This window comes from Aquarana catesbeiana, linkage group LG03 (genome assembly GCF_042186555.1).
Source record: "Aquarana catesbeiana isolate 2022-GZ linkage group LG03, ASM4218655v1, whole genome shotgun sequence".
NCBI lineage: Eukaryota > Metazoa > Chordata > Amphibia > Anura > Ranidae > Aquarana > Aquarana catesbeiana.
Genome location: NC_133326.1, coordinates 429,702,050 through 429,729,277, shown reverse-complemented (window position 1 = coordinate 429,729,277; position 27,228 = coordinate 429,702,050). Strand labels below are relative to the sequence as shown.

At 42.6% G+C, this 27,228-nt stretch overlaps 1 protein-coding gene across 1 annotated transcript in view; it reads right to left on the bottom strand.

The window, feature by feature from the left end:
- HSPA9 (heat shock protein family A (Hsp70) member 9) overlaps window positions 1–27,228 on the bottom strand; it is a gene marked incomplete in the record, with an annotated part of 514,139 nt that overhangs the window by 276,989 nt on the left and 209,922 nt on the right. The window contains 1 exon segment of the mRNA XM_073620776.1: window positions 4,381–4,543. Coding sequence (XP_073476877.1) covers window positions 4,381–4,543 — 163 coding nt within the window.

Below are 27,228 nucleotides of genomic sequence, written 5' to 3'. Positions count from 1 at the left end.
CTGTAATCCCAGGACGTAGATGGAGAGGATCTGTTCTGTCCCTGACCATTTCCCCTTCTAAGGTCGCCTCCCAGCCTGAGAGACTGGCATCTGTAGTCAGTACTTTCCAAGTTGCCGGGAGAAAGGTTCTGATCCTGCAACCACCAGTTTAGGCTTAAGCGTTCCCGAGGAGATAAAGCACATTGGATAATCCGAGGGGGTTTTGCTCTTCTGATCCAGGCCAACAAGATGTCTTGTTGTAAAGACCTGGAATGGAATTGGGCATAGGGCAATGCCTCATAGGAGGATACCATCCACCCTAGAAGACTCATACAGAGCCGAATGGAGGGTTGTCTGGTGCCTTATCTGACGCACCTGAACCTTCAGGGCACAGATCCTTACAGATGGCAAGAATACTCTTGCTTGAACCGTATCTAGGATCAGACCTAAATACTTTAGACCTCCTACAATCACTCCTTGATGCACTAGATGTAGTGCCTGAAGCAATACGTTTCTAATTTGGAGGGAACGCTGGATCTTAAAAACCTCTGAGGGGGAACCCCCCGCAACTCCAGCTTGTAACCGTGAGACCCACTCGCCCTGAATTGTTCTCTAAATGTCCGCAAAGAGCAGCAGCCTTCCCCCCCACTCGATGGGGCGTCCCCTCAAAAGGAGGGCTTGATGCTGGGTTTAGAAGAATCTTGGACCCAGGGCTTCTTCTGGCCCTTGCCTGGTGGTTTGCCCCTGGCTCCAGTGCTCTGTTGGCAGAATTGCCTTGGTGCTGAGACACCTGAGGAAGAAGTCCCTGAGGTTTTAAACAAGGGACGCCTGGTGTGTTTCTTCACAGGAAGTAGAGAACGCTTCCCTCCGGAAATCTTTCAGATATATTTGTCCAAATGATCACCAAATAAACGTTCCCCATGAAAGGGGAAACCTGCCAATAACATTTTACAAGGAAGCTCGGCTGACCAGTTCTTAAGCCACAAAAGTTTGCGCACATGTACAGACAAGAGAGCCAAATGAGAAACCTGCTTTAAGTCATCTAAAGCAAAACAGCTTGAGGAATATTGGTGTTATTTTCAACCAGATAATCCTCCCGGTTAGGCCCGTCTGACCTGATCCTTTACAGAATGACAGATACCAACTGCTGCAACAGCTGTCTGAATAGCTCAACTGGTCAAAGAATAATGACTCCAATTTTTTGTCAACAGGGTCTTTCAAGCCCTGTGTGTTATCTACCGGACAAGTTAAGTTCTTGTTTAAGGAAAGACAGTTGCATCTACGGCTGGCATGCTCCACTTAAAACTTTTCATCCATGGGATATAAAAAGGGAAAACCTCTTTGGAGGAACAAAAATCCTGTCAGGATGTCCCCCAATCAGCATACACCGCCTGTTCCAGCAGGGGGTGCAAGGGGAAAGCCTGTGCGGCCTGAAGAGGCCTCAGGGACCCCAAAGAGGACCAGGGGGACTCAGTAACCTCTGCAAGCGGTAACTTAAAGGCAGAACGAACCATCTCGGTAAGAGCCGGGATCAAAATCCTCTACGACTGAGAGGCAGACATCAACTGGATATCTTCTTGTCCAGATTGCTCAGAAGCAGACTCATCCGCCAGGCCCTCCACAGAATCCTTAGCTTTTAGCTCTTCCCCCATCCTCAACCCATTCCTGCTCCAAGCTAGGTGGTTCCGGGGAGGGGGATCTGCCACCTGTCACGCTTCTTGCCACCCTGCAGGATGGAGGCAATCATGCCAGCAATCCTGTGCTCTAACCTAGCTATGGCGAGGACAGTTCATCCTTGGTGATAAAGGGTGAAGTAGCAGTGTTGACTGTAGGCACAAAACCAGATGGGCGCAGCGACTCAGATTGCCCGGAAGCCTCTGGTGTTTCAGAGGATATAACACTAGGGATACAACCAGGTTAATCAGGAACTACTGACATAGGTGTGCGAGTACCTGGGTGTAGTATTAAACACACCTGAGAGGGGAGACCCTTTAATAGGGCTCACCAAGCCCCTATGCAACAATCCTGTTAAAACACCTTTAGCCTGCCAAGCAACACCTGGTGACTCACGTGACCTGGGTAAGGAGAAGTGAGCTGCTGCAAATGCCTGGTTCAGAGCCTGCTCTGTGTCCCACAGCTGCCTTCTGGAAGCACCGCATGCTTGGCATACACAGCTTAAATAAGCCGGCTGTGTGCCGGAACACTCTGCGCATGCGTGCGGTCCCAGCGAACAGGCGATGCTGTATTCGCGTATGACACAAAACTTTGTGCGCCCAGATAAAGGCTACGGCACATGTGTGGCTCCGCAGCGTGCGCCATGGCCGCCAACAAACTACTGAGCACAGCAGCGCATGCACGCGCGTCATGACAAACCAAGGCAAAATGGTGTACCATCATACAGGTGCCATCATACACTCCTAGGGAGTGTTTCTAACTGTGGGGAAATGGGACTGCCTGGGGGAGGAGACCAATTGCTGTTCCTAAGCAGTAGGAACAACAGATCCTCTCCCCTGACAGAATGGAGATCTGTCTGTTTACATTGACAGACCTTCGTTCTGTCTCTCAGGAGCGATCACAGGTGCCCAGCGGTCATTGCGACTGCCGGGCACGCGAATCAGCGCCAATCGCTGCGGGGAGGGGCCATCTCCCGCCCCTGATAAAAGTGATCTTGCGGCGAATCCGCAATTTGTTAATAAACCGACCTTTTATCTTTGTTTCTGCTGGCATCACTGGCTGTTAGAAAGGTTGGGACAGGAGCCATCGCTATAGAGGAAGTATTAGCTTATGGCGCTCCAGCTCCCTCCACATCCGCTTGTTTCCTCCAGTGCCTGCTGCATACATTCTGATGCTCTGGGATGGTAGGTCGGCGACCCACAATTTGGCCTAACCAATCCGCCATCCCGGAGCATGAGGTTGCGGGCCACATCAGAAGGCTCCACTGGCCACTGGTTGAGCATCCCCGTTTTAGAGGATCCCCGTTTTAGAGGTTTCTCAGGACAAAGCGTCATGACTGACTGCAAGTTTTTTTCAATAATGAACAATGAGTGAAACTGGTCATAAATGGTTTGAATCTATGGGCAGGCTGATTGTACCAAATCTCCTATGGAGATTAAGTACCGTAGTTTGTCGCCATTCCATGAACACTCGTAGAATGGCGACAAACTACAGTACTTAATCGCCATATGCATGGGCACAATTTTAAAACGGGACATGTTCGTTCCTATTTACTCAGCGTAACAGCTTTCATATTATACAAAAACATTGGGGCGTATACATTTGATTTTTCATTAAAATGATTTTTTTCCCCCCAAAAAATTGCATTTGAAAAACCGCTGCGCAAATACCGTGAGAAATAAAACGTTGCAACGATTGCCATTTTATTCCGTAAGGTCTATGCTAAAATAATAGGATTTTTAAAACGGCTTACCTGTAAAATCCTTTTCTTGGAGTACATCATCGGACACAGAGCCTCAAGTATTTACTTAGTGGGTTATGGGCCACCTTCAGGTGTTGACACTGGTATAACCAATACAGGAGGTTGACTCCCCTATAGAACCCCTCCTCCTTCCAGGAGTACAAGCAATATACTTTCACCCCATTCATGCACTCCTTGCATGAAACCCTGGACTAAAGAATGCATAGCAAGCGGTCTTTGAAATAAAATTGATAAGGCTGAGACTTGGCCCTTAATAGTACTCAGGGCCAATTTCATCTCTACACCTAATTGTATAAAGGCAAGAATTCTGCCTATGATATATCTCCGAGGGTGCCAACCCTTGGATTCACACCAGGAAACATAAGCTTTCCAGATTCTATAACATACAGTGGGGACAGAAAGTATCCAGAACCCCTTAAATGATTTTAGCAAATGGCTGCAATATAACAAAGAGTGAAAAATTAAAGTTCATTTTTTTTTTCCTCCTTAATGTACACACAGCACCCCATATTGACAGAAAAACACAGAATTGTTGACATTTTTGCAGATTTATTAAGAAAGAAAAAAACTGAAATATCACATGGTCAAAGTATTCAGACCCTTTGCTGTGACACACATTTAACTCAGGTGCTGTCAATTTCTTCTGATCATCCTTGAGATGGTTCTACACCTTCATTTGAGTCCAGCTGTGTGATTATACTGATTGGACTTGATTAGGAAAGCCACACACCTGTCTATATAAGACCTTACAGCTCACAGTGCAGTGAATTTTCTAGCAAGAAATACGGATTTAAACTAGTAAACAAAAAGTGCCAGAAAAGGGTTGGTCTTCAAGTAGGCACAGATCTGATACTGCAGATGTAGTTTTGGTAATAGTTGTGCAGGTGTCCATCAGACTAATTTTTGATAATACTACACATAATTTAATCATTTGTAAATGATTACTGTAGACTGAGCATACTTACTTCTCTTTTGAACTGTTTTACAATATGCTGTAACAACGCTTGGTCAAAATCTTCTCCACCAAGAAAGGTGTCACCATTAGTAGATTTCACTTCAAATACACCTTTCTGTATTTCCAAGATTGAAATATCAAAAGTACCACCTCCAAGATCATAGACCGCAATACTGTATTAAAAAGAAAAATATATACATATAATAAACATTGTATGGCAACACATGCACATTCTTCATTACCCTTTAATTTCTTCAACAATTGTATGGAAAATAAGTTAGTCCTACCTTAGCACTATCAGTTGAGTCAGCATTTCTGGTTGGAATGTGCTTAGCATGCACCTCCTGATAGCGCAAGGAGTACTTAAAATAAAGGAAAAAGATGCATCTGTATGCCCTGAAGACTTCAGTCTGGGGAAGGTGTGCAGTTTTCCTATCCATAGCATCCTCAACTATGGCATCCATTTGTCTGAGAAAGGGCGCCACTATAGAAAGTCACATCTTATGGTGGCACACGTGCAGGCTCAATCCCAAGCTGGGCTGTGTGCATCTATTGACACACAGCAAGGCTCGACCCTGCCCTCTTCCAACTGGATTTGATTGACAGCTGATCTCCGGCACAGACCTAGATCAAGATTGGGCTTGGGTAAGCATTTGGGGGGGGGGGGGGGGGGGGGGGGGTTGGCAGACAGTTTTTTTTTTATATTGTAGAGAATGCCTTCACAGCCACTTTAAGAATACAGAGCCACAGGTAAACCACACATCCATGGTTAATAATTTTCTGTCCTTAAACTGTTCTTAAATGGCTAACCATGATCCCAGTATAGTTTTTCAGCTGCCAATTTTTTATGTACAAGTGATCCAAGCAAATATGGATCACTTTTACAGGTGGCAGAAGTGGGTCCCACAGCCGCCTTGAATGGGCTCACCTATCCGATCAAGAAGCCCAGTAAGGATGTGACCAGCGTCATCTGCTTCCTGGGACACAGTGAAAGGAACTGATGTTTTTCCTCCCACTGTGTGACATCAGAAACTGGAAGCAAACAGGATTTTGTCACTTCCAGTTTTGGCCTCATGTAAGCAGTTATTGGGTTGTGAAAGCATCTGATCAAACCAACCTTGGTTTTATCACATGCTTTGGAGGCCAGTGAACAGATCTGGGGTCTAATAAACCCCAGAGCTCTCCAAAAAAAAAAAAAAAAAAAAACGGTCTGTCACGGCCCATGGATAATTGGACTTTTCCCTACAGCTTACCTGTAAAATCCTTTTCTTGGAGTACATCACGGGACGCAGAGCAGCCATAATTACATGTGGGTTATACGCCAGCTATAGGTGAATGGACACTGGCAGATCAAACAGGAAGTCCTCCTCTATATAACCCCTCCTACACAGGAAGTACCTCAGTTTTGTAGCAAAGCACTGAATATCCCAAAAAGAGGGGAGGGGCCTCTGTGTCCTATGATGTACCCCAAGAAAAGGATTTTACAGGTAAGCTGGAACCGACTGCTTCCTGAACAACGATGATTAAAGTATACTGAGATTGGCACCCCCTTCGTTTTCAGAAAGTCCAGCACTGGGAGCTTTGTGAACCCTCGGAGCTGTGGCCAGCCCAAAGAGCAGAGTCACAAAAATAAAGATTTTGCACTGCAATTGCAAAAACCCTTGATGAGCCTGGAAAAGTGCGGCACATTAAGAAATGCGTAATTGATGACTATGGACCCCAAAATCTACCTACCGCAGAGAGGTCAACACTAAATGGACAGAGCCTATCTGAAACAGGAGGATGTCCAGCTTCTTAAGATCTAAGCTAGACCTTATTTGGTTTTGAGACCACTACCAATTCAATTTTTCTTTTTTCTCTTTAATAACGAGCTCATACCTTCTACTCCAAGAGTCAAATGCAAGGCAAAGACTAACGACTCCGTGGCAAACCCAGAAGGCCCAAGGAGGCATACGTAACCTACCAAGCTTCTGCCAACTAAAGATTGAGCAAACCACCTCAGCGACTGCCCAAAGATCTACTGGCCTGAGATACTCAAAACACAGGAGCCTCAGATGCCTCCCTCACAGGTGGGAAAAGCTTACAGCATCTGGTATTCCCAGGCAGTCTCCCATCCATATACTAACCAGGCTTGATCCTGCTTAGGCTTCAATCAACAGATCAGGCATGATCAAGGTGATGCGGCCACAGTCCATCTGACAAAAAAATGAATGCGTCAGATCGACTGCAATGCCAAATATAACAGTGGCTCAGATGCACCTGACATCACTGTCCATGAACCTGAGAGCGGTGCACCTGTCTCCACTGGTTGCCTCTTTTCTGGAACCATTTAACTGGTATAACAGGTAAATAACATGGCAACTATATTAGCCAACCCAATACACAATCCTCCAAGGATGCAGGCCTAAAACAACGTTGGTTTACCACTATGCAACCCCTTAGGTATGCAAGTATGCAGATACCTAGGTATACAAACATGCAGGTATACAAGTATTCTTGCTGTTCCTGCATTTATGTATGTATCCCAAGGCAAATAAGCACATATGTATCTAGTCTAGAGGTCGACCGATATATCGGCTGATATTTGGCTTTTTTTACTTAATTGGCATCGGCAGATTGTGCTGATAAAAAAAAGCCGATTATAACTTCAGCGGGACTTGCAAATGACTTCTGTAATAGAAGTCAATTGCAAGTTGTCTGAAGGTTTCTTCTCTCCTCCTCTGGGCAGCCTGCCAAATCTGATAAGAAGATACATTTGTATCTCTTTGGGTTCTTTTATCAATAGACTGAACTCCGTGTGTAGAAGTTCTCAGTTTAACCATTTAAAGACTAAATCTTTTTTGACATTTGTTGCTTACAAGTAAAAATTCTGTATTTTCTGCTAGAAAATCACTTGGAACCTCCAAACATTATATATATTTTTTTTAGCAGAGACCCTAGGGAATAAAATAGCGGTTGTTGCAATATTTTATGTCACACGGTATTTGCGCAGCGGTCTTTCAAACGCAATTTTTTAAAATAAAATACACTAATTAAAAAAAAAAAAAATAAGCAGTAAAGTTAGCCCATTTTTTTTTCGTCCAAAAGTTTTGGTTACCTGTTTTTGTGTATTTAATATTTAAGATATAGTTATTTTTTTTTTAATCTAAATTATACATACAAGTGAACTGATTGGAGGTTTGTTTTGTTCAATAAATGTTTAAATGTAAAAAATTTTCTGCATCACTTATTACTTAAGGTTGCTCTCACACTGGAGCGGGCAGGCGTTGACAGTAAAACGCTGTTAGTTTTAGCGGCGCTTTACCGTCATTTTAGCGGCGCTATTCGGCTGCTAGCAGGGCGCTTATAACCCAGCTAGAGGCCGAGGAAGGGGTTAAATGCGCCCCTGAAGTGCTGCTGCCGAAACGCTTTGCAGCCGCTTCGGCAGCGGTGCGCATTCATTTCAATGGGCAGGAGTGGTGGAGGAGCAGTAAACACCGCTCCAAAGACATCCTACCAGCGCATCGCCTCAGTGTGAAAGCACTCGGGATATCACACAGACTGTAGGGAAGCCGTTTTACAGGCACTTTACAGGCGCTATTTTTAGCCCAAAAGCACCTAAAAAAACGCCCCAGTGTGAAAGGGGTCTAACTGTTAGATTTTATGAGATGAAGGGGGAAAAAAAAAAGAAAAAAAAAAAAAAATCGGCCTAATATATCGGCCCAAAAAAATCAGCATCACATATCGGCCATCGGCCACCGCGATTTCTAAATATCGGCATCGGCCAGAGAAAAACCCATATCGGTCGACCTCTAATCTAGTCCTAGGCAAATAAGCACATATGCATACAGTTCAATGTAAACACATGTATGCAGTTCAAACTAAGCATATACAGTACAAATGAAACATGCCACCATGCGTTTAAGCATTATGGAAGCATGCGTTTATGGAAACATGAAAGTATGTGATTATGCAAATATGCATTTAGGCAAAACACGAAAGCATGTGTCTATGCAAACACGCGCTTTTGCAACATGTCCCCATGGAAACATGCATTTATGCAATAAGGAAGCATGCGTTTAGCAAACGTGTATACTATGCTGCACCTGCTCAACTGCATTTGGCCCAATACTAGTTTTTCAGGATTAGCCAAGCACATGTGCATGCCATGAAGCCTTTTTTCTGCTTTAGAGCAGCTTAAATGTAAGCTCCTGCAGACCAAACGCACATTATTCTGGAGACGCAACACCTTACACCCCTATACGGGTATCCGTGCACTGTATCGACTTAGTTGTACAGGCCAGATTAGGCAGTAAGTGTGCAGTATATAACCATGACTTGTCTGGCCACACATTTCTCCCATAGTAAAAACTCACACTTCATTAGTATCCATGGTCTGCTATGTCATGTCTCAAGAGGCCCTGCTGAACCTGCCGTCCACATGGTAAACATGGCCACCCTTCCACTTCCTGCCTATATAGAAATAGGTCATACTGAGCGAGCCTGCACCCACTCTCCTAAGTACACAGAGCACAATTAAAATGCACACTGCCCCCAGTGGCCACATATCAGTCAGATTTTTTCTTAAAAAAGAGAAACGGCAAAAATGCAGACTTAACATTCCTGCGGGCTTTGTCATAAAAGACCTTCAGGTACTGGGTCCCCCTTAAATTGGGGTCCACTCCCCTGGACCTGTATAGCACCCTGCAGGAAAGCACCTTGGTCAGAACATATACTGCACAGGTTTCCACTACACAGGGTCCAGGCAAACCGAGGAATCTTTTCTTATCTTATTCAATGAGGCTCGGGTACCATCCATTTTGGCAGACAGCTTTTTCGAATGGATCCATGATTCTTAATAGAACCATCCAGACCTTCAAGTATGTGCCAAGAACACATGTATCAGATCAGTGATCACCACCTTGCAGACACTGGCGAAAAAACTGAGGTACTTCCTGTGTAGGAGGGGTTAGGGGAGGACTTCGTTTGATTGATCTGCCAGTGTCCATTCACCTATAGGTGGCGAATAACCCACATAGTAATTATTATTATTAGTAATTATTATGGCTGCTCCGCGTCCCGTGATGTACGATAAAGAAATGGGATATTGTTCATCTCTTGTGATAGCAATAAAACTGATCCCTCCTGTGCCTAAATGCGCACATTGGTCCCACAAGCATATGTAAATGGTAACGCCACACGTGAGGAACTAGAGATTATAGCACCAGACCTCCTGTGTAACTATAAACTGGTAATCTAAAGACTTTTAAAGCATTGCCTATGAAGATTGTTAGGTACCTTAAGTTGGCGCCACACAATACAAACAAAACAAAAGTAAAAAAAAAAAGCAAAAGTTGGCAGGGATGGTGGAAACTCCTCCTATAGATATATGCCATACAAATTAACTTTGGGTGCAATAATTTGAGGTGCAATAATTGCAGCACTATTGTCAAGTTATTGATTAGTAAGGCAGCGCTGCACTTTTTTTGGGTCGTTTTGTTTTTGTGGTATGGGAACACAACAGTGCTTAGCAACAAGCCTTTAATACACAATATTTTTTTTATTTCAGCTCCAGTAGTTTATTGAAAAAACAGTGATTACCTGTGTTTCAATAAAGAACCAATCTTAAGTTCAGACAAGTCCAGGTATGGCCCTGCAGTGTTGGTGACATAATTTTGATAGAGGCAAAAACGTCTTGAGAGAAATGTCTATTAAAACAAAATGGTTAAACTTTCTACAAAGACATTTATCCTAGGTCACTAGCAAAAAACTGAAGCATAATTGGAATGGGAAGGGTTATACCTGGCTGGCCAAAGGCTCTTATGTGGCCGTGTATAATTACGTAGTTGGCACCATTGATAGCGTGACATGTTAGGTTCTTTTTTTCTCCGTGTCACTTTTTTTTAGGTTGTGCCAAAAAAGAGGGTATTACCATTGTGCTTGTGTTCATTAAAATGCATTGAAGTGTAATATTTCCTGAAAATTTGCTTGTTAAACCGTACAAATATTGTGGGACATAAAACTTCGTAACAATCTTTATTCTCCAGGGTCTCTGGGGAAAAAAAAATGGCAGAGACTGGAAGTGGTTAAAATTGCCACCTTTGGGGGGAATTGGACACTGCCAAATAAGAGCCTTTGGCCAGCCAGGTATAACCCATCCCATTCCAATCATGCTTGAGTTTTTTGCTAGTGACCTAGGATCATAAATGTCTTTGTAGAAAGTTTAACCATTTATTTTTATTGACATTTTTTTCAAGACATTTTTGCCTCTATCAAAATTATGTCACCAACACTGCAGGGCAATACCTAGACTTGGCTGAACTGAAGATTGCAAAGACTGACTATAGCAGGGATATGCAATTAGCGGACCTCCAGCTGTTGCAAAACTACAAGTCCCATCATGCCTCTGCCTCTGTGTGTCATGCTTGTGTCTGTCAGAATCTTGCTATGCCTCATGGGACTTGTAGTTTGGCAACAGCTGGAGGTCCACTAATTGCATATCCCTGGACTATAGATATCCCTTGGTCACTGCCTGCAATCTGGCCCAGACATAAAACGTACTGGTTTGTTAGCAGGTCCAGTGTTGTGTGCAAAATGCTGGATCCAGGAGTAGGAAATGTAAAACACAGTGAGGGGAATTTATCAAAACTGGTTCAGTCAGAAGCTGGAACAGCTGCGCATGACAACCAATCCGTTTCCATCTTCAGCTTGTTCAGCTTTGAAAATTAAAGCTATGAGCTGACTGGTTGCCATGCACACCTGCTCCAGATTCTGTCTGCTCTAGTTTTGATAAATTCCCTTAAGGGTTCATTCAGACAGGTGTCAAGTAATCAAACGGATCACTCAGTGCTCCCTGAGAAGAGAGTTGGTGGCTGTCAGTCTTTGGCTCTCTGCCCGCAGCCCCCCCCCCCCCCCCCCACTGAAACATTGGGCTGCGGAGCGAAGGTGAGCGGCTGAACTCACAGAGCCGGTCCAGGCTGGGGAAAGATCGCAACCATATGGTCAGGACACGCTCACATGCCTGAACCAGCTCTGACATCAGCCAACAGCCCGCTGTAAGCTGAAAACAGGTCACATGAGTGCAAAACAGGAGAAGTACAGTCAAACTAGCAAAAAATCTTTCACAGCACCTGTCTCTTTGCGACAATTGATAAATGTCCCTATTTATAGTTACATAGTTAGTAAGGTTGAATAAAGACACCAGTCCATCCAGTTCAACCTGAGTGAGTGTGGGTGCGTGTCTACAATCATCCCTATTTAAGGTACCCATATAGCGCCGCCAATTCATACAGCACTCCACACATACATCGTACACCCACATTGGTCCCTACCCTCAAGGAGCCCACAATCCAAGGTCCCCAACTCACATTCATATACTAGGGCCAATTTTTGAACAGAAGCCAATTAACCTACCAGCATGTCTTTGGAGTGTGGGAGGAAACCGGAGTACTCGGAGGAAACCCACGCAGGCACAGGGAGAACATGCAAACTCCAGGCAGGTAGTGTCGTGGTTGGGATTCAAACCAGTGACCCTTTTTACTGCTAGGCAAGAGTGCTACCCACTACACCACTGTGCTATGTTGTGAAAGCCCCATCCAGGGGCCTTTGCCAAACCAACCACCATTTCCTAGTCAAGGGCCTCTTCTGCTCCCACCTCACCCCACAGTCTAGGGCTTCCTCTGCACTCCCCTCCTAGTCAAAGGCCTCCTCCTCTACAGCCCCCCCCCCCCCCCCCCCCCCGAGTTCAGAGCCTCCTCTGCACCCTGCCCTCCGAATCCAGGTCCTTTGCTTCTGCACCCCCCCCCCCCCCACTCCAGCGCTTCCTCTGCACCTCCAAAGACCAGAGCCCCCTCTGTAACCACCCCCCCCCCCCCCCGTCCAGGGCCTACTCTTCACCCACCCAGCCCAGTGTCTCCTCCATAGGGCTGATGTTTTTCTCCGAGTACAAATCTTTCCTAATTTCAAGATATTATCTGAAGAATTTAAAACTAGGTGGGAGACCAATCTGTCCAAGTGCTCCCAGGGAATGATGCAACTCCTAATTAAGGAGTAGAATAAAGACATCATGCAGATGGAAACAGATTAATGCATTATACTTCACAAATAAAGAAATAACCTCCCATAGTGATGTCTCCAGAAAAGATATTGAGCTTGAAGCCCATATAGAAAAGTGTAACGTTAAGATTATTCAGGAAAAAAGAGAAAAAGATTTTCAAGATAGCATGGCTTTAAAAAGCCATCGAGCATTTAAATGGTCTACTAAAAATAACCGTTATAAAGAAATAAGAAAACGCATGAGGCAACTGTAACGCATGATTTTGTTTCTGATGCATCTTATATTTGTTTCTTTTCTACAGCAATCTTGTGGTGGAGGGCCTGGAAATGCGCAACCGTACTGGCACAAACGTAAATATGGCAATGGGCACTTTTCACAAGGAGGTGGTAGATCAAAGTCAGCTAGAAAGCAGGCACACAACACAGGTGATCCATCTCTTAAGCCCAGGCTCACACTGAGCTGCGGGAACGAAGCCGTGCAAGCTCAGCTGAACTCGCATGATTTCACTCCCGCATGTCAGTCCCGATTTCAACACAGATGTCAATGTAAAATGCAGCCCAAAATCGCAAAAAGTAGCACAGAAATTACTTTTTGAAATCGGTGCGGTGCCGCAAATGCAGCATCGCACCGATTAGGACAGTGCCATTGCCGGCAATTGCCACCAATTTGACATGTCAAATCGTACCAATGTGAACCAGGGCTTAAAGCACTTTCCAAACACAATACTAAGGGTAATCCTTCAAGAACTCCTGTTACTAATCGTAATTTAATTCCTGTACAAACAGGACAGGCTCACTCTACATTGACTAACACACCTGGCAATATTAATACTGCTACTCATGCACAAACACATTTTATGAACACCACCACATGGTGTGGCCCACTAGACATTCCCACATATGAGATTGAACCCACAATTGCTCAGAACCAGTTTTCTTTAGTGGATCACACTCCAGATCCCAACAAAACTTGTTCTAGAAAACTACATGACATCAACAGAGCAAACAACCTAGAGGTGATCACTCATCTATTTCCTTAACCCAACCTGAATTGGAGATTCTCTTTGGGTTTGGGATTCTGCCTTGAAAAGGACTTTGATGTCTTTGAAACCATCAAGGACATAAATCTCTTTGCCAGAAAGTTGCTTCTAAAAGTGCTTTATCACAAAAAAAAACAAACAAACAGTCAACTGGACTGGATGGCCAATTTTGATTGGTCCCCGTATAAAAGGCAGGACTTTAACCACTTCAACCCCAGGAGGATTTGCCCCCTTCCTGACTAGGCCATTTTTTGCAATACGGCACTGCGTCGCTTTAACGGCCAATTGCGTGGTCGTGCGACTTTTTTTTTCCCCACAAATATAGCTTTTTTTGGTGGTATCTGATCACCTCTGCAGTTTTTATTACTTGCGCTATAAACAAAGACAACAATTTTGAAAAAACAAATATTTTGTACTTTTTTGCTATAATAAATATCCCAAAAAAAAAAAAAATTCATCAGTTCAGGCTGATATATATATATGCTACATATTTTTGGTAAAAATCGCAATAAGCAAATATTGATTGGTTTGCGCAAAAATTATAGCGTCTATGAAATAGGGAATAGATTTATGTCATTTTTATGATTTTTTTTTTTTTTTCACTAGTAATGGCGACGATCTGTGATTATTATCAGGGCTGCGACATTGCAGCAGACAGATCGGACAGACACTTTTGACACCATTTTGGGACACTGACAGAGTTAAAAATAGCCACCGATTTTGTAAATGTCACTGGCAGGGAAGGGATTAACACTAGGAGGCGATCAAGGGGTTAACCTGCGTTCCCTAGGTTTGTTCTAACTGTAGGGGGGATGGGACTGATTGGGGAATGATTGGTATGAACACACAATCTGTCTCTCCGCTCGGAGAACCAGGATTTCTGTGTTTACACATACACACACACCCCCGTTCTGTCACGTGCGATCGCGGGTGCCTGGCAGACATCACGCCTGCCGGGCACGCGCATCGGCTCCGGGGACACGCGGTAGGCGTTTGCCTGCTTTGACGTCTTAAAGGAGCAACAAATAGCTATGGTGATTATAGCAGCCGTGCCAACCCTTCCGCAGTATAACTGCGGCGGCTGGTCAGCTAGCGGTTAAAGCCCTGCAGCAATTGATTGAACTACTTGGAGAGAGCGATGTCCCAGAGGAGCTGATCCCATTGATCAGATCGACTTGGATGCACTCTAGGAGGCAAAAGACAACCCCTAATGCTGATAACTTTCCTTTACTAAATGCATTCAAACGTAAATCTATGAGTTATTCCCCTCCTCATCATTGAATGGAAATAGAGTTTGTTTTACTAACCACACAGGAAATACAAGCATTAAACTCATGAAGGTTCTAAAAATAATGTTACTCTGGCCCAAAAATAGGATTTTTTATAACAGCTTACCTGTAAAATCCTTTTCTTTCGATGGACATCACGGGACACAGAGCCTCAGTAATTACTGATGGGTTATATAGGTATCACTAGGTGATTGGACACTGGCACACCCTACCAGAAAGTTCAACCCCCTATATAATCCCTCCCCTTGCAGGGATACCTCAGTTTTGTAGCCAAGCAATATAGTGTATTAGAAAAGGGGCGGGACCTCTGTGTCCCGTGATGTCAATCAAAAGAAAAGGATTTTACAGGTAAGCTGTTATAAAAAATCCTATTTTCTTTCTCGCACATCACGGGACAGAGCCTCAGTAATTACTGATGGGATGTCCCAGAGCAATGCTGTCTGAGGGGGGGAGCCAAGACCAAGTAGGGTGCAATCAGACCTGAGGACCCTACGCACACTACGCCCAAAGGCGATATCCTCATGTCTTCTCACATTCTGTAACACAGACAGAACCAAGTTCAAGTCCCAGGGGTTTAGAGGCGCCTTAACCGAAGGATTAAGACGCGTCACTCCCTGCATAAAGTTTCGGACCAAAGAATGCGAAGCAACTGGCTGTTGAAATACTGATAAGGCCGAGACCTGGCCCTTGATGGTACTCAAGGCCAGCTTCATCTCTAAACCCAATTGTATAAAATCAAGAATTCTACCCATCACATATTTTCTGGGATGCCAACCCCTGGATTCACACCAGGATACATAAGCTTTCCAGATTCTATGATAAATCATTCTAGGAAGCTGGCTTCCTTGCATTGATCAAGGTAGATATCACAGGACCTGAAAGCCCACGACTCTTCAGAAGTAAGGCAGGATGGAACACTGGACCTTGAGATAACAGGTCTGGGCGTACCGGTAGTGTCCACGGGGAACCCACCATCATCCTTACCATTTCCGCATACCACGTCCTTCTGGGCCAATCGGGGGCCACCAGAAGTACTGACTTCCTTTCCTGCCTGATCCTGCGAAGGAGTCGTGGCAGTAGCAGAATAGGCGGGAATGCATAAATCAGTGAGAACCGATGCCACGGAATCACCAACGCATCCGTCCCGCATGCAAGAGGATCTTTTGTTCTTGCCACAAATCTATCTTTTTGTTGAATCGGGATGCAAAGAGAGCTACATCTGGAACCCCCCCATCTTTGGCATATGGCCAAAAAGACATCGGGATGCAGAGACCATTCCCCTGGAAGTAACTGCTGGCGACTTAAATAGTCCGCCTGCCAGTTCTCTATCCCTGGAATGAAAACTGCCAATATACATGGCACATGCTTCTCTGCCCAGACTAAGATCTGGTTCACCTCTTTTTTTTTTTTTTTTCCCCCCCAAGAAAAAGTTTATTGAAGGATGTATATCAGAATACAAGCTTATTAAGTGAAATTACATCAAGTTACAGTACATGGATAGCAAATGTATAAAGCAATAACTAGTAAGTAGAATCAGATTAAATAAATAAATAAATGAATAAAAAATAAATAAAAATAAGATATTAGATAAAAGTAGTAAGATAAAATAGAGAACAATAGATAATAACCATAAAAGACATTTAAATTATAATGAAAGCTTGGCCTTCCACATAAAAAAAAAAAAAAAAAAAAAAAAAAAAACAGATCTATTCTATAATAAATTTAGAATGATTCCAATACATTAATACGTTTGTGATAAATAATAGAGCGGAAAACAAATAAGGTTAATTTTCTCTATAAATCGGAGTATGACCTGGGTAATATTTAAAGCGGAGCGCCGCCGAAAAAAATTTTTTTTAAAGTCAGCAGCTACAAATACTGCAGCTGCTGACTTTTAAAACATGGACACTTACCTGTCCAGGGCGCCCGCGATGTCGGCACCCGAGGCCGAAGCGTCTCTCCGTCCTCGGGTGCTGCCGCCTCCATCTTCGGTAAGGGAATCAGGAAGTGAAGCCGTGCGGCTTCACTTCCCGGTTCCCTACTGCGCATGCGCGAGTCGCGCCGCGCAATACGAATGCTCCCTGCTGCCTCTGGGACCCGTGTGTTTCCCAGCAGGCAGCGGGGAGGGAGCAGGAAGTGGCGTAAATAACTGCAGATTCTGCGGCTATCTACGCCGGAAGTGGGTACAGATACCTGTAATATACAGGTATCTGTACCCCCCTCCCCCCTGAAAGGTGCCAACTGTGTCACCGGAGGGGGGGAGGAATCTGATGAGTGGAAGTTCCACTTTTGGGTGGAACTCCACTTTAATAAAGAAGTCGGGTATATTCGGAAGTTGTTTGAAATTGTTGCCAGCAAGCCCATGTGTTTCTAAATTTTGTAGATGAGTCATGAGCTTGGTGTATGAGTTCTTCCATTAAAGCTATTTTGTTTACTCTGGCTATCCAATTTGTAATTGTGGGAGGATTGGGAGATTTCCAGAGGGCCGGAATACAAAGTTTTGCAGCATTAATGAGATGTTGAACTAATGATCTGTGGTAAGTTTTCATCGGTAAATTAGAATGATGAAGTAAGGCTTGGGCTGGGGAGAATTCTAAGCGTATAGTTGTAATTTGGGTGATATATTGGAATACATCAGTCCAGAATTTCATAATCGAGGGACATTCCCACCAAATGTGAAGAAGTGAACCTTCCTCCTGATTACATCTCCAGCAGATGGATGGGATACTCGGATTAATTTTGTTTAATTTGAGTGGAGTGTTATACAATCTGGAAAACAATTTAAAACCGTTCTCTTGTACATTCACATTAATTGAACCTTTATGTATTATTGTGTATATCTTTCCCCATTCTCTGTCAGAAAGGTTGATAGAAAGATCTTTCCCATTTTGAACTTGCAAGATTCGATTTAGGCTTTTGGTCATCAAAAAGAATGGAGTAGATAGTTGATATAAGATGACGTTGTGGTTCTAATTGAGAACAAATGGACTTGAAATGTGTTTGTTCCCTTGAGAAAGCTGATTGAGATTGTGGGGCGGTTAGATAATTTTTGAGTTGCATATATGACCATAAAGAAATCTGACTCTCCGTCCTTCGAGTATTCAATGTAGATAAAGGAAGGAGAGTGTTTTGGTCAAAGAAGTCTTCTGCTTTTGGATTGTCATTAGGTCCTAATTCTGATAAAAAGGATCTAATAAAGTCTGGAGAAAATTCAGGATTATGTCTAATCGATGTGAGTGGACTTGGGATTGAAGAGATAAGGTATTGACGACAAGTATTGGTAAAAACATGTAACGTATTGTTAATTAGTGGATGTTGTTTACATTGTTTTGGAATATTTCTAGTAGGTATCCAGGCTATATTTTGGAGTGGAAAATTTGAGAAGGCCTGTTCAATAGAGATCCAAGCTTTGGTGGTAGTATGTACATTCCAATCTACTACTCTGGCCAATTGACATGCCAGATAGTATTTTCGAATGTCCGGTAATCCCAATCCACCTTTCAATTTAGGTAAGGATAATCTGTCAAAGCTTAATCTAGCTCTTTTTCCACTCCAGATAAATTTAGAACAAGCTTTACGGAAAGATGTGAAAAATGATTGTGGTAATTTTATTGGAATTGTTTGAAGCAAATAAAGAATTTTTGGTAAGATGTTCATTTTAATAATAGAGGATCTACCAAACCAAATAAATAAACCAGAGGACCAAGCCTCAAGATCCTTCTGGATATTTTGTAAAATTGGTACATAGTTTTTGCTATAAAGATCAGAAAGATTGGTCGGTATATGTATTCCAAGATATTTAATGGAATTTGCGCTCCATTTGAAAGGAAAATTTGTCTGGCATAGGGTTTTAGTCTCAAGTGGTAAAGATACATTAAGAGCTTCTGATTTATCGAAATTAATTTTGAGATTAGATAGATTTTCAAAAAGAGATAGATCTTTAAGGAGATTGGGGATTGAAAGGTGAGGCTCTCGTAAAAATAGTAGTATATCATCAGCAAATGCTGCTAGCTTGTATGTGGAATGATCTATGGATATACCTTTGATATCTTGGTTTTCTCTCAAACGTTGAAGACAAGGTTCTAATGTTAGGATAAAAATTAGTGGGGAAAGAGGGCAACCTTGACGTGTCCCATTGGACACAGAGAAGGCATCCGACAGGTGTCCGTTAATTCTAACCCTAGCTGTAGGCTTTGAGTAAAATGCAAGTATGAATTGTAACATGCGATCCCGCATGCCTATCTGTTTAAGTACTTCAGTTAGATAATCCCATGCAACCCTGTCGAATGCCTTCTCTGCGTCCAAGGAGAGAAAGAAACCATCCTGCTTCTTTGAGGTCAACCATTTATGAATATTGAGAGCTTTCAGAGTATTATCTCTTGCCTTTCTACTGGGAACAAAACCCACTTGATCCAAAGAAACAAGGTGTGGTAAAAGAGGCAAGAGTCTGTTAGCTAGGATTTTCGCATACATTTTTAGATCAACATTTAATAAAGAAATCGGCCTGTAGTTGGAAATTAGAGTCTGGTCTTTATCAGGTTTTGGAAGTACAGCTATATGTGCCGTAAGGAGATCTCTAGGAGGAGATTTATCTGTAGAGAGGTAATTAAAAGCATTCAAGAAGGGTGTATATAATACATTAGTAAATGCTTTATAGTATCCTACTGTTAAGCCGTCTGGTCCTGGGCTCTTACCAGGTTTCATTTGTTTGATTACAATATCTAATTCATCTTTAGACAATGGTCTTTCCAAGTTCATTGCTTCAGTGTCTGAGATTGGTTTAGGACCATATTGTGCAAGAAAGTTTTTGATTAGATGTATTCTGTTTTCTGTGTTATGTTGGGTGGGTGTGTTTTTAATATTGTATAGTTGTGTATAATATTTGACAAATTGTTCTGCTATTTGATCATTAGAAGAAAATTTGGTTCCGTCAGGGGAATTAATAGAATGTATAATCGTAGTCGATCGTTTTGCCCCGAAGTGCTCTAGCTAGTAATTTACCTAATTTGTTACCAAATTCATAAAATTGTTTTTGATAAAGTATATATTTACGTTTCGTTATTTTAGTAAGTTCCTCCATCATTTCGGTTCTAGCTAAAGTGAGTTCTTGAAGTGTCGATATAGCTTGTATTTTCTTATGAGATTTTTCTAAATCATGAATACGTACAGCTAGATTGGATAATAATTTTTGTCTTTCACGTCGTCTTTTGGAAGCTATCGCCATTAATTCACCACGAATAGTGCATTTATGAGCTTCCCATATTATCATTGGGGAAATTTCGGCAGAGTCGTTCTCATTGAAGAATTGAGAGAGCCTAAGTTGAATGTGTGACGCAATTTTATTATCCGTAAGTAGAGATGGATCAAGACGCCATATTTGTGAACGAGATTGAGTGATCTGAAATTCAATCAACATGGTGATAGGGTGATGATCCGATAAAAACATTGGTTCTATAGTTGCTTTAAGGAGCATGGGAAGATCTCTCTGTGTGATAAATAGATAGTCAATAATGGAATAACTTCCATGAGGATTAGAATAAAAAGTATAATCTTTAGAGGTAGGATATAAAGTACGCCAGGAGTCATGCAAGGTAAGTTCTTGGAGGGATTTCTTAATATTACGTAATGCCTTAAATGGTAATTTAGATGAGCCTGAAGAGGTATCTTGAATAGGATTTAAAGGGACATTAAAATCTCCCCCTACTATTAACATTCCTTCTTGAAAAGAAGCGAGATCCTGCATTGTACTTGTGAAAAAGGAAACTTGTTTAACATTGGGGGCATAAATATTAGCCAGGGTTATGCGTTTGTTAAACAAGGATCCTTTAAGAAATAGGAAACGACCATCTTCGTCTATCTGTGAGTCTGTCATTTGAAATGGGCAATTTTTTGAAAAAAGAATTGAAACCCCTTTAGTTTTAGATTCCTTAGTGGTGGCATGTATTACCGTTGGAAAGTGGTGATTTGAACATTTTGGTACATTATCGGTCTTGAAATGTGTTTCTTGTATGAACACAATATCCCCTTTTAATTTATGTAAGGAGTGAAGTATTTGTGAACGTTTTTCAGGAACATTAAGACCTTTAGCATTTAAAGAAATGATTTTGGCTGTAGCATTATGGTTAACCTTAGGAGGAGATGTAACCTTATTAGACGGTATTGTGTGTTTTGACCCAAAAGTTTTTGTAGGCATGTTTTTAGATGAGAAATAAAAATAAATTAAAAAAAAAACAAATAAATAAATAGATTAATAAATAAGTGAATAAATAAATGAATGAATAAATATTCCGGAGACTTGCAAGACCTGCTCGCTAGTCCAAATGCAGTAAATACGTAAATGTATATGCAGCCGGATTGAGTCAGTGGTTTTTGTATAAAGAGATGTGGGGAAAGAAAAAAAAAAATTAGTTCAGGAGAACCAAAAAAATCAGAGGAAACCACTGTGTGGGAGGATAAGTCAACACTGGAGTGTGGTGTAACTTTTGCAATAAGAAGTCAGTCTCGCTGACTTCAGGAGAATATTCTTATAATAATAATTCTGAAGAAGGTGTTTATAAGTTTGTTTGAATCTGATCAAATGAGTTTTATGAGGACGGCATGGAATATGGAAATAGAATCAATATGATAATATATCTTAAACTAAATGGAAAAGATAACTGGTAGAATCATTTAGAATCCTAGATATATAGTATGTAATTTATATCTGAAGAATTGGTATATATTACTATAGAATAAGTTATATGACTATATTGTATTAAATTTAAACAACAACAAGCTAGTAAAGAGAAAAAAAAATAAAAAAAATAAATAAAACAATGGTTCTTAAACGTAGAGAAAGAGATATTATCAAAAGAATCTCTCACTTTAACTTTTGTCACTACCTTCTGCTCCCTCCACTTTTCCTTTCTCTGTATTGTGTTTCTTTGCTCTTTTGTTTCTTTTCTTTTAGCAAAAAGATTACCTACTTATAAACAATGTATTATTATGTAACATTTTTAACTGAGAAAATAATAAATAACTGAAAGTTGACCAATTTAATCCCAAAATATTTCTTAAGTAAATCTCAGAGCATTCAGCCCTCCAATCGGTAGTTAGAAGACTTAAGGTTAATAAAAAGAAAAAAAAAAAAAAAAAAAAAAAAAATAATATCAGGAGAATCCTTGCATTTAAATAAGAAAATGAATAAGTCAAATAGACAGGATAATCCAAACCAAAACCAAGTTTAGCATCTTTGAAAAAAGAGAATCTCCGTATTTTAGATTAATAGTGAAGATGAATTTGTGGAGAATTTGTGTAGCAAAGAAGTTATACCTATTAAACTGAAGAAAAGGGAGGAACAGAGATAAGATCAATATTGAAGCCACAAAGAAAACAGAATTAGACTGAATGAGAGTATCCCTCTAAGAATACAGTTAGAGGACCAGTCTTTCATCTATCGCGTCTAGCTTTACGTGTGCGCCTGGGTTTCATCATGTTGTTGATTGAAGGAGATAGTGGTCCTTGCTGAGATGATCTTTCTTCAGACGATGAGCGTTGTCTGCGGTATCTGACTTCCTGGGTTTCCATCAATTCATTCCTGAGGTGATGTGAGGATGCTAGTGAAGGACGGAATTCTGCATACCAATCTGGTATCTCTGGGAGCGGGATAGCCAATGTGTCGCAGAAATAATTAAGATCTTCAGGAACTCTGAGAAGAGCAGAGCGTCCATGTACTGAGGCTGCCAAACCAAAAGGAAATTTCCAACGATATATTATGCCTTTAGTACGCAATATTTCCAATAAAGGTTTTAATTCTCTCCTGCGTTGTAAAGTAATGCTGGATAGATCTTGAAATATGCGGAATTCTTTACCATGGTATAATAGTGGTGTCATCGTACGTGCTCTTCTCAATATTTCCTCTTTAAGCTGGTAATCTACTATGCAGCAAATTACATCTCTCGGTGGATCTAAATCTTTTCCCTTAGGTCTAAAGCTCTATGTATAGTTCCATGGTGATTGGGGTATCCTTTGGTCTATTTAGTACATTATTAAAAATGCCTATAACTTCTGATTGCAGATGTTCAGTATCCACAGATTCAGTCAGACCTCGTAAGCGAAGATTGTGGCGTCTACCGCGGTTATCCAAATCTTCTAAATGCCGACTCATATCTCTAAGTTGTCTTGTGTGGGTATCAATTAACAAATGATTTTTACGGAGCTCTGTGGAGTGTGATGCTGTTATCTTCTCAACCGCCATTACTCTGCCTGTAATAGCCTGAATGTCTATCCTCAGATCTGTAATAGCAGCCGTCAGGGTATTTTTAATATCTGCAGCCACCGACCTAAGATCATTCAAACTGGGCTGTTGTACATTATCAGAGTGTGGAGACAGAACTTCGTTGTTCTTCGTTGTTTTCTGAGTGAGGAGAGGAGACAGCTCCATCATTAGATCCTGTCAGCCGGCGCTGTGTGTTCTGTGAGGTAAAAGCCGTTGCCATAGTGCCGGCCTGTGAACGGAACAATTCTGGGTGGTTTTGAGGTATTCCTCCGTTTAAATCACGGGGCGAACGTGACCTCGATGCTGAGGATGTTCTAGAAGCCGTTCCCATGATATTTTTAAGCTTTTCTGATACTTCCACCTTCTGTGGTAAGTGAAATTCAATCCCTGTCAGCGAGAGCTCAGGGATTAGGCAGCCATCTTCTCCAGCGTCAAACCACGCCCCTCCGGTTCACCTCTTTTTGAGCAGCTCGGCTCCTGGTGCCTCCCTGATTGACATAAGCCACCGCTGTGGCATTGTCGGACTGGATCCTGACCGGGCAAACCCTGTAGCCTGATAGTCCAAGCCTTTAGGGCTAGATATACCGCACGGATCTCCAGAATGTTGATGGGTAAGGTCCTCTCGGTTTTGGACCATACCCCCTGAACCGCAGACTGTTCCAGAACTGCTCCCCAACCGGACAGACTGGCATCTGTTGTTACCACCGTCCAGGTAACCGGTAGAAAGGAGTATTTTTAAAGCAGACCATCCGAGACATATGCAAATTACCACAAACTAAACTCAAGCCCACAAATCTTTCATGGGGTGAAAATCAAGCCCTCCATCGCCTTATGAAAAATCCTAAAATTGTAATAAAACCCTCTGACAAAGGGGGCAACGTGGTCGTCATGAACAATGACGACTACACCTCTATGTGTTTGAACATCTTAGAGAACAAGGACTGGTATAAACCAATCTCGCCCCTCAGCATCAACCAATATAACTCTATTTTTTATAATATGGTTGACCGTGCATTTCACACAGGAGCAATCACTAAGAACATCTACGAATTTATCAGGACCCCACATCCCAAGGTAGCCACCTTCTATAGTCTACCCAAGATTCATAAAAACTCTGCCAAACTCACAGGCCGTCCCATTGTCTCCGGCAATGGGGCCATATCTGAAAATCTAAGCCGTGTCATAGATGCCCACCTTCAACCCCTTGTTCTGTCTCTGCCCTCATTTGTCAGGGATACAATACAATTTTTACAACTCGTTAACGATTTAAGAATACCAGATGATGCCATCTTGGTTACTATCGATGTTGAGGCTCTGTAAAGCAGCATTCCCCATTCTTTGGGTTTGTCTGCTGTGCAGTGGGCCTTACATCACTCCCAATACGATCCGGAACTGATCGAGTTCATTCTGAATGGTCTGCAATACATACTACATCATAATTACTTCTGCTTCGACAACTCCCACTACCTCCAGGTACAGGGTGTGGCTATAGGGACCTGTTGTGCCCCCTCCTACGCCAACCTGTACCTGGGGTAGTGGGAGAAGTCCCTCCTGGAGGACGAGGACCTTGACGTATACACCAGCCATATATCCAAATGGCTGAGGTATATTGACGACGTCTTCGTCATCTGGGAGGGACCTGAGGCCAAATTACTTGAATTTTTTAATCGGATTAATGTGAACAATCGCAACTTGAGATTCACAATGACCCACGATCTCCACAGTGTCATCTTCTTAGATGTCTCCATTTCTGTTACTGCCGAAAGCTATCTAGCACTCTGTTCCGTAAGACAACCGCTGGCAATACGATTCTCCACTCGGATAGTTTTCATCCGACACCACTCAAGAATTCAATCCCCTACGGACAATATTTGCGCCTTCGTCGCAATTGCTCCAATGATGCTTTATTTAAAAAAGAAGCCGAGGGGCTTCAGAGCTGACTGCTAGCAAGGGGATACAGCCGATCCCGCCTTAAAAAAAGCGTATAATCAAGCAATAGGACAATCTAGACCCCAGCTGCTATTTAGATCAAAGTCCCCCAAAAGGCCTGAATGCAATCTTACTCGGATCATCATGTGCTACTCGCGACAACATACAGCCATCAAAAAGATTATAAAGCGCCATTGGAGCAGTCTCACGGATGATCCCAAACTGCGCAATTTTGTCCACAAGCAACCTACCATAACATACAAAAGAGCGATGTCATTACGAGATAAACTTGTCCAGAGTGAATATACAAATGAGAATAGGAGATTGAAACACTGTTCCATAGCGGGTTCCTTCCCCTGTGGAAATTGCTCCTACTGTTCGGTCGTTAAAAAAAAAAAAGACAAAAACTTTCGTTCTCCCCAATGGAAACACATTCACACCCACACAATTTGTGAATTGCCACACACGTGGAGTAGTATATCTTATGGAATGTGAAGCCTACTATGTGGGGAAAACCAGGCAGGAGATTGGGAAGACATGTGGTTCTAACACACAATTACAGAGTTCCAAAGGTCACCTTTGTGGCCCTTTATAGGATGCATATTCCAACCAGAGGTGGCGATTGGAATAAGGCCCTGCTACAAAAAGAGCAGAGATGGATATTCCAATTACAGGCCACCTGTCCACCAGGCCTCAATGAATCAATCTCATTCGCTCCTTTCCTGCAGGGGTTTTCCTCTGGCAGGACATAATGAGAGAATTGGAGAAAATCCCGAATTTCTATTTTCTACGACACGCCCCTCGGGTGTCAGGGACTATTTTAATTTTAATTCTAAATTTAATTTTATTTCTATGTATCCCTCCTCTAGCTCTGTGGACAGCTTTCAAAAGCTAGTGGAACCAGGTCTTCCATTTCATGGCCCACCCCCGCCTGGCTTACCCAGTGTCTAGTAATTTTATTTGATTATTCATAAACATCTACAAATATGTGACATATTTCCTCACTTACAGTATAGCGCATAAAAGTAGGTATCTGCCTTTTGATAATAATCCTCCTTATCTCGGAGGTACATGCGCCTTGAATATTAGTACAATTTTTTTCACCATGTTTTTTCCATTATGTATTTAGCATTTATTTATTTACCTTTATTATTTTGATAATATATTGGATTATGGTATCATTTAATACAATCAACCTTAATGTGACAGTGGCAATGTATAATGCGACATACAAACTAACGATTTTGTACATTCCACACATTGCCCAGTCAATGTTTGATAGCATGTGTGGATTCTTTTTTACTACTTGGTACTCTCTCTATATGTACTTCTATGCCTCTTCCTGTGTTCTTGCTTCCCCAGGGCTGGCCGTGTCTCCCTCCGGGGGGCGGGGTTGTGCCGCACATGCCTTCCTGGCAGGACAAGAGAGGCGATGCAAGGGCCCTGCGTCTCCTGTGTGTGCCCACCAGGTGGCGACACCTGGGATTGGGCACCTTCTTGCCTGCCAGCGGCATCCCGGATCTCTTCCCGACGCTGTGCTCACGCATGCGCGTGACGTCACGGCGTCTGCGCAGTTGCGGCAGAAGCGACGGGGGTACCCGAGAGACTTCTCCTCCGGAACGCCGGGGGGGGGGGGTCACGCAGCGAGCGCAGTCTTGCGCCGCCTTCTCCCCCAATTGGAGGGGGAAAAGGGGAGGGGAGGAGCACCCGCACCTGAGGATACCTAGTTAATCAGCATTTCTTTTTAAACGCATTAAGTCTCAGGGGAGATCTATTGATTCTCTCCTGACTCTGTGAAACGTCTACATGCAGCCACTGGTTTGATCCACTGGTAAGAACCCTTGAAAGCTCTCCAATTATTTTCCTTGATGTGTGGCTCACATCACGGTTTTATAGTACTAATATCCATTTTTCCTAACCTGTGATGTCTGATGCTGACATATTATAACATTGCAGAACCCTCGGCAACTTTGATTCAAACCATTCCTGCCCCCAGTATTAGGTAACTAGCGCTGCTGTCACCCTATGCACTCCCCAACCTTTTGCATCACGTTTGGTTCGGTTATGTGTCCTTTTGATTTGTCGCCTTGTTGCTGCTTTTTTCACAATACTGCTCGCTTCCCTCCTTCCTTAGTCTCCTTCTCTCACCTTATCACCCTCACCACTTCACCACCCCCACTTGTTTTCTCTTTATCTAGCATATGGCTGGTCCTCCTCACTTTGCACCCTGGTTCCCTACACTGGTGTATGGCAAGTACCATTTGTTCCACACTCTTATCACTGTATGGTCCTTAATGGGCAGCAGGGTA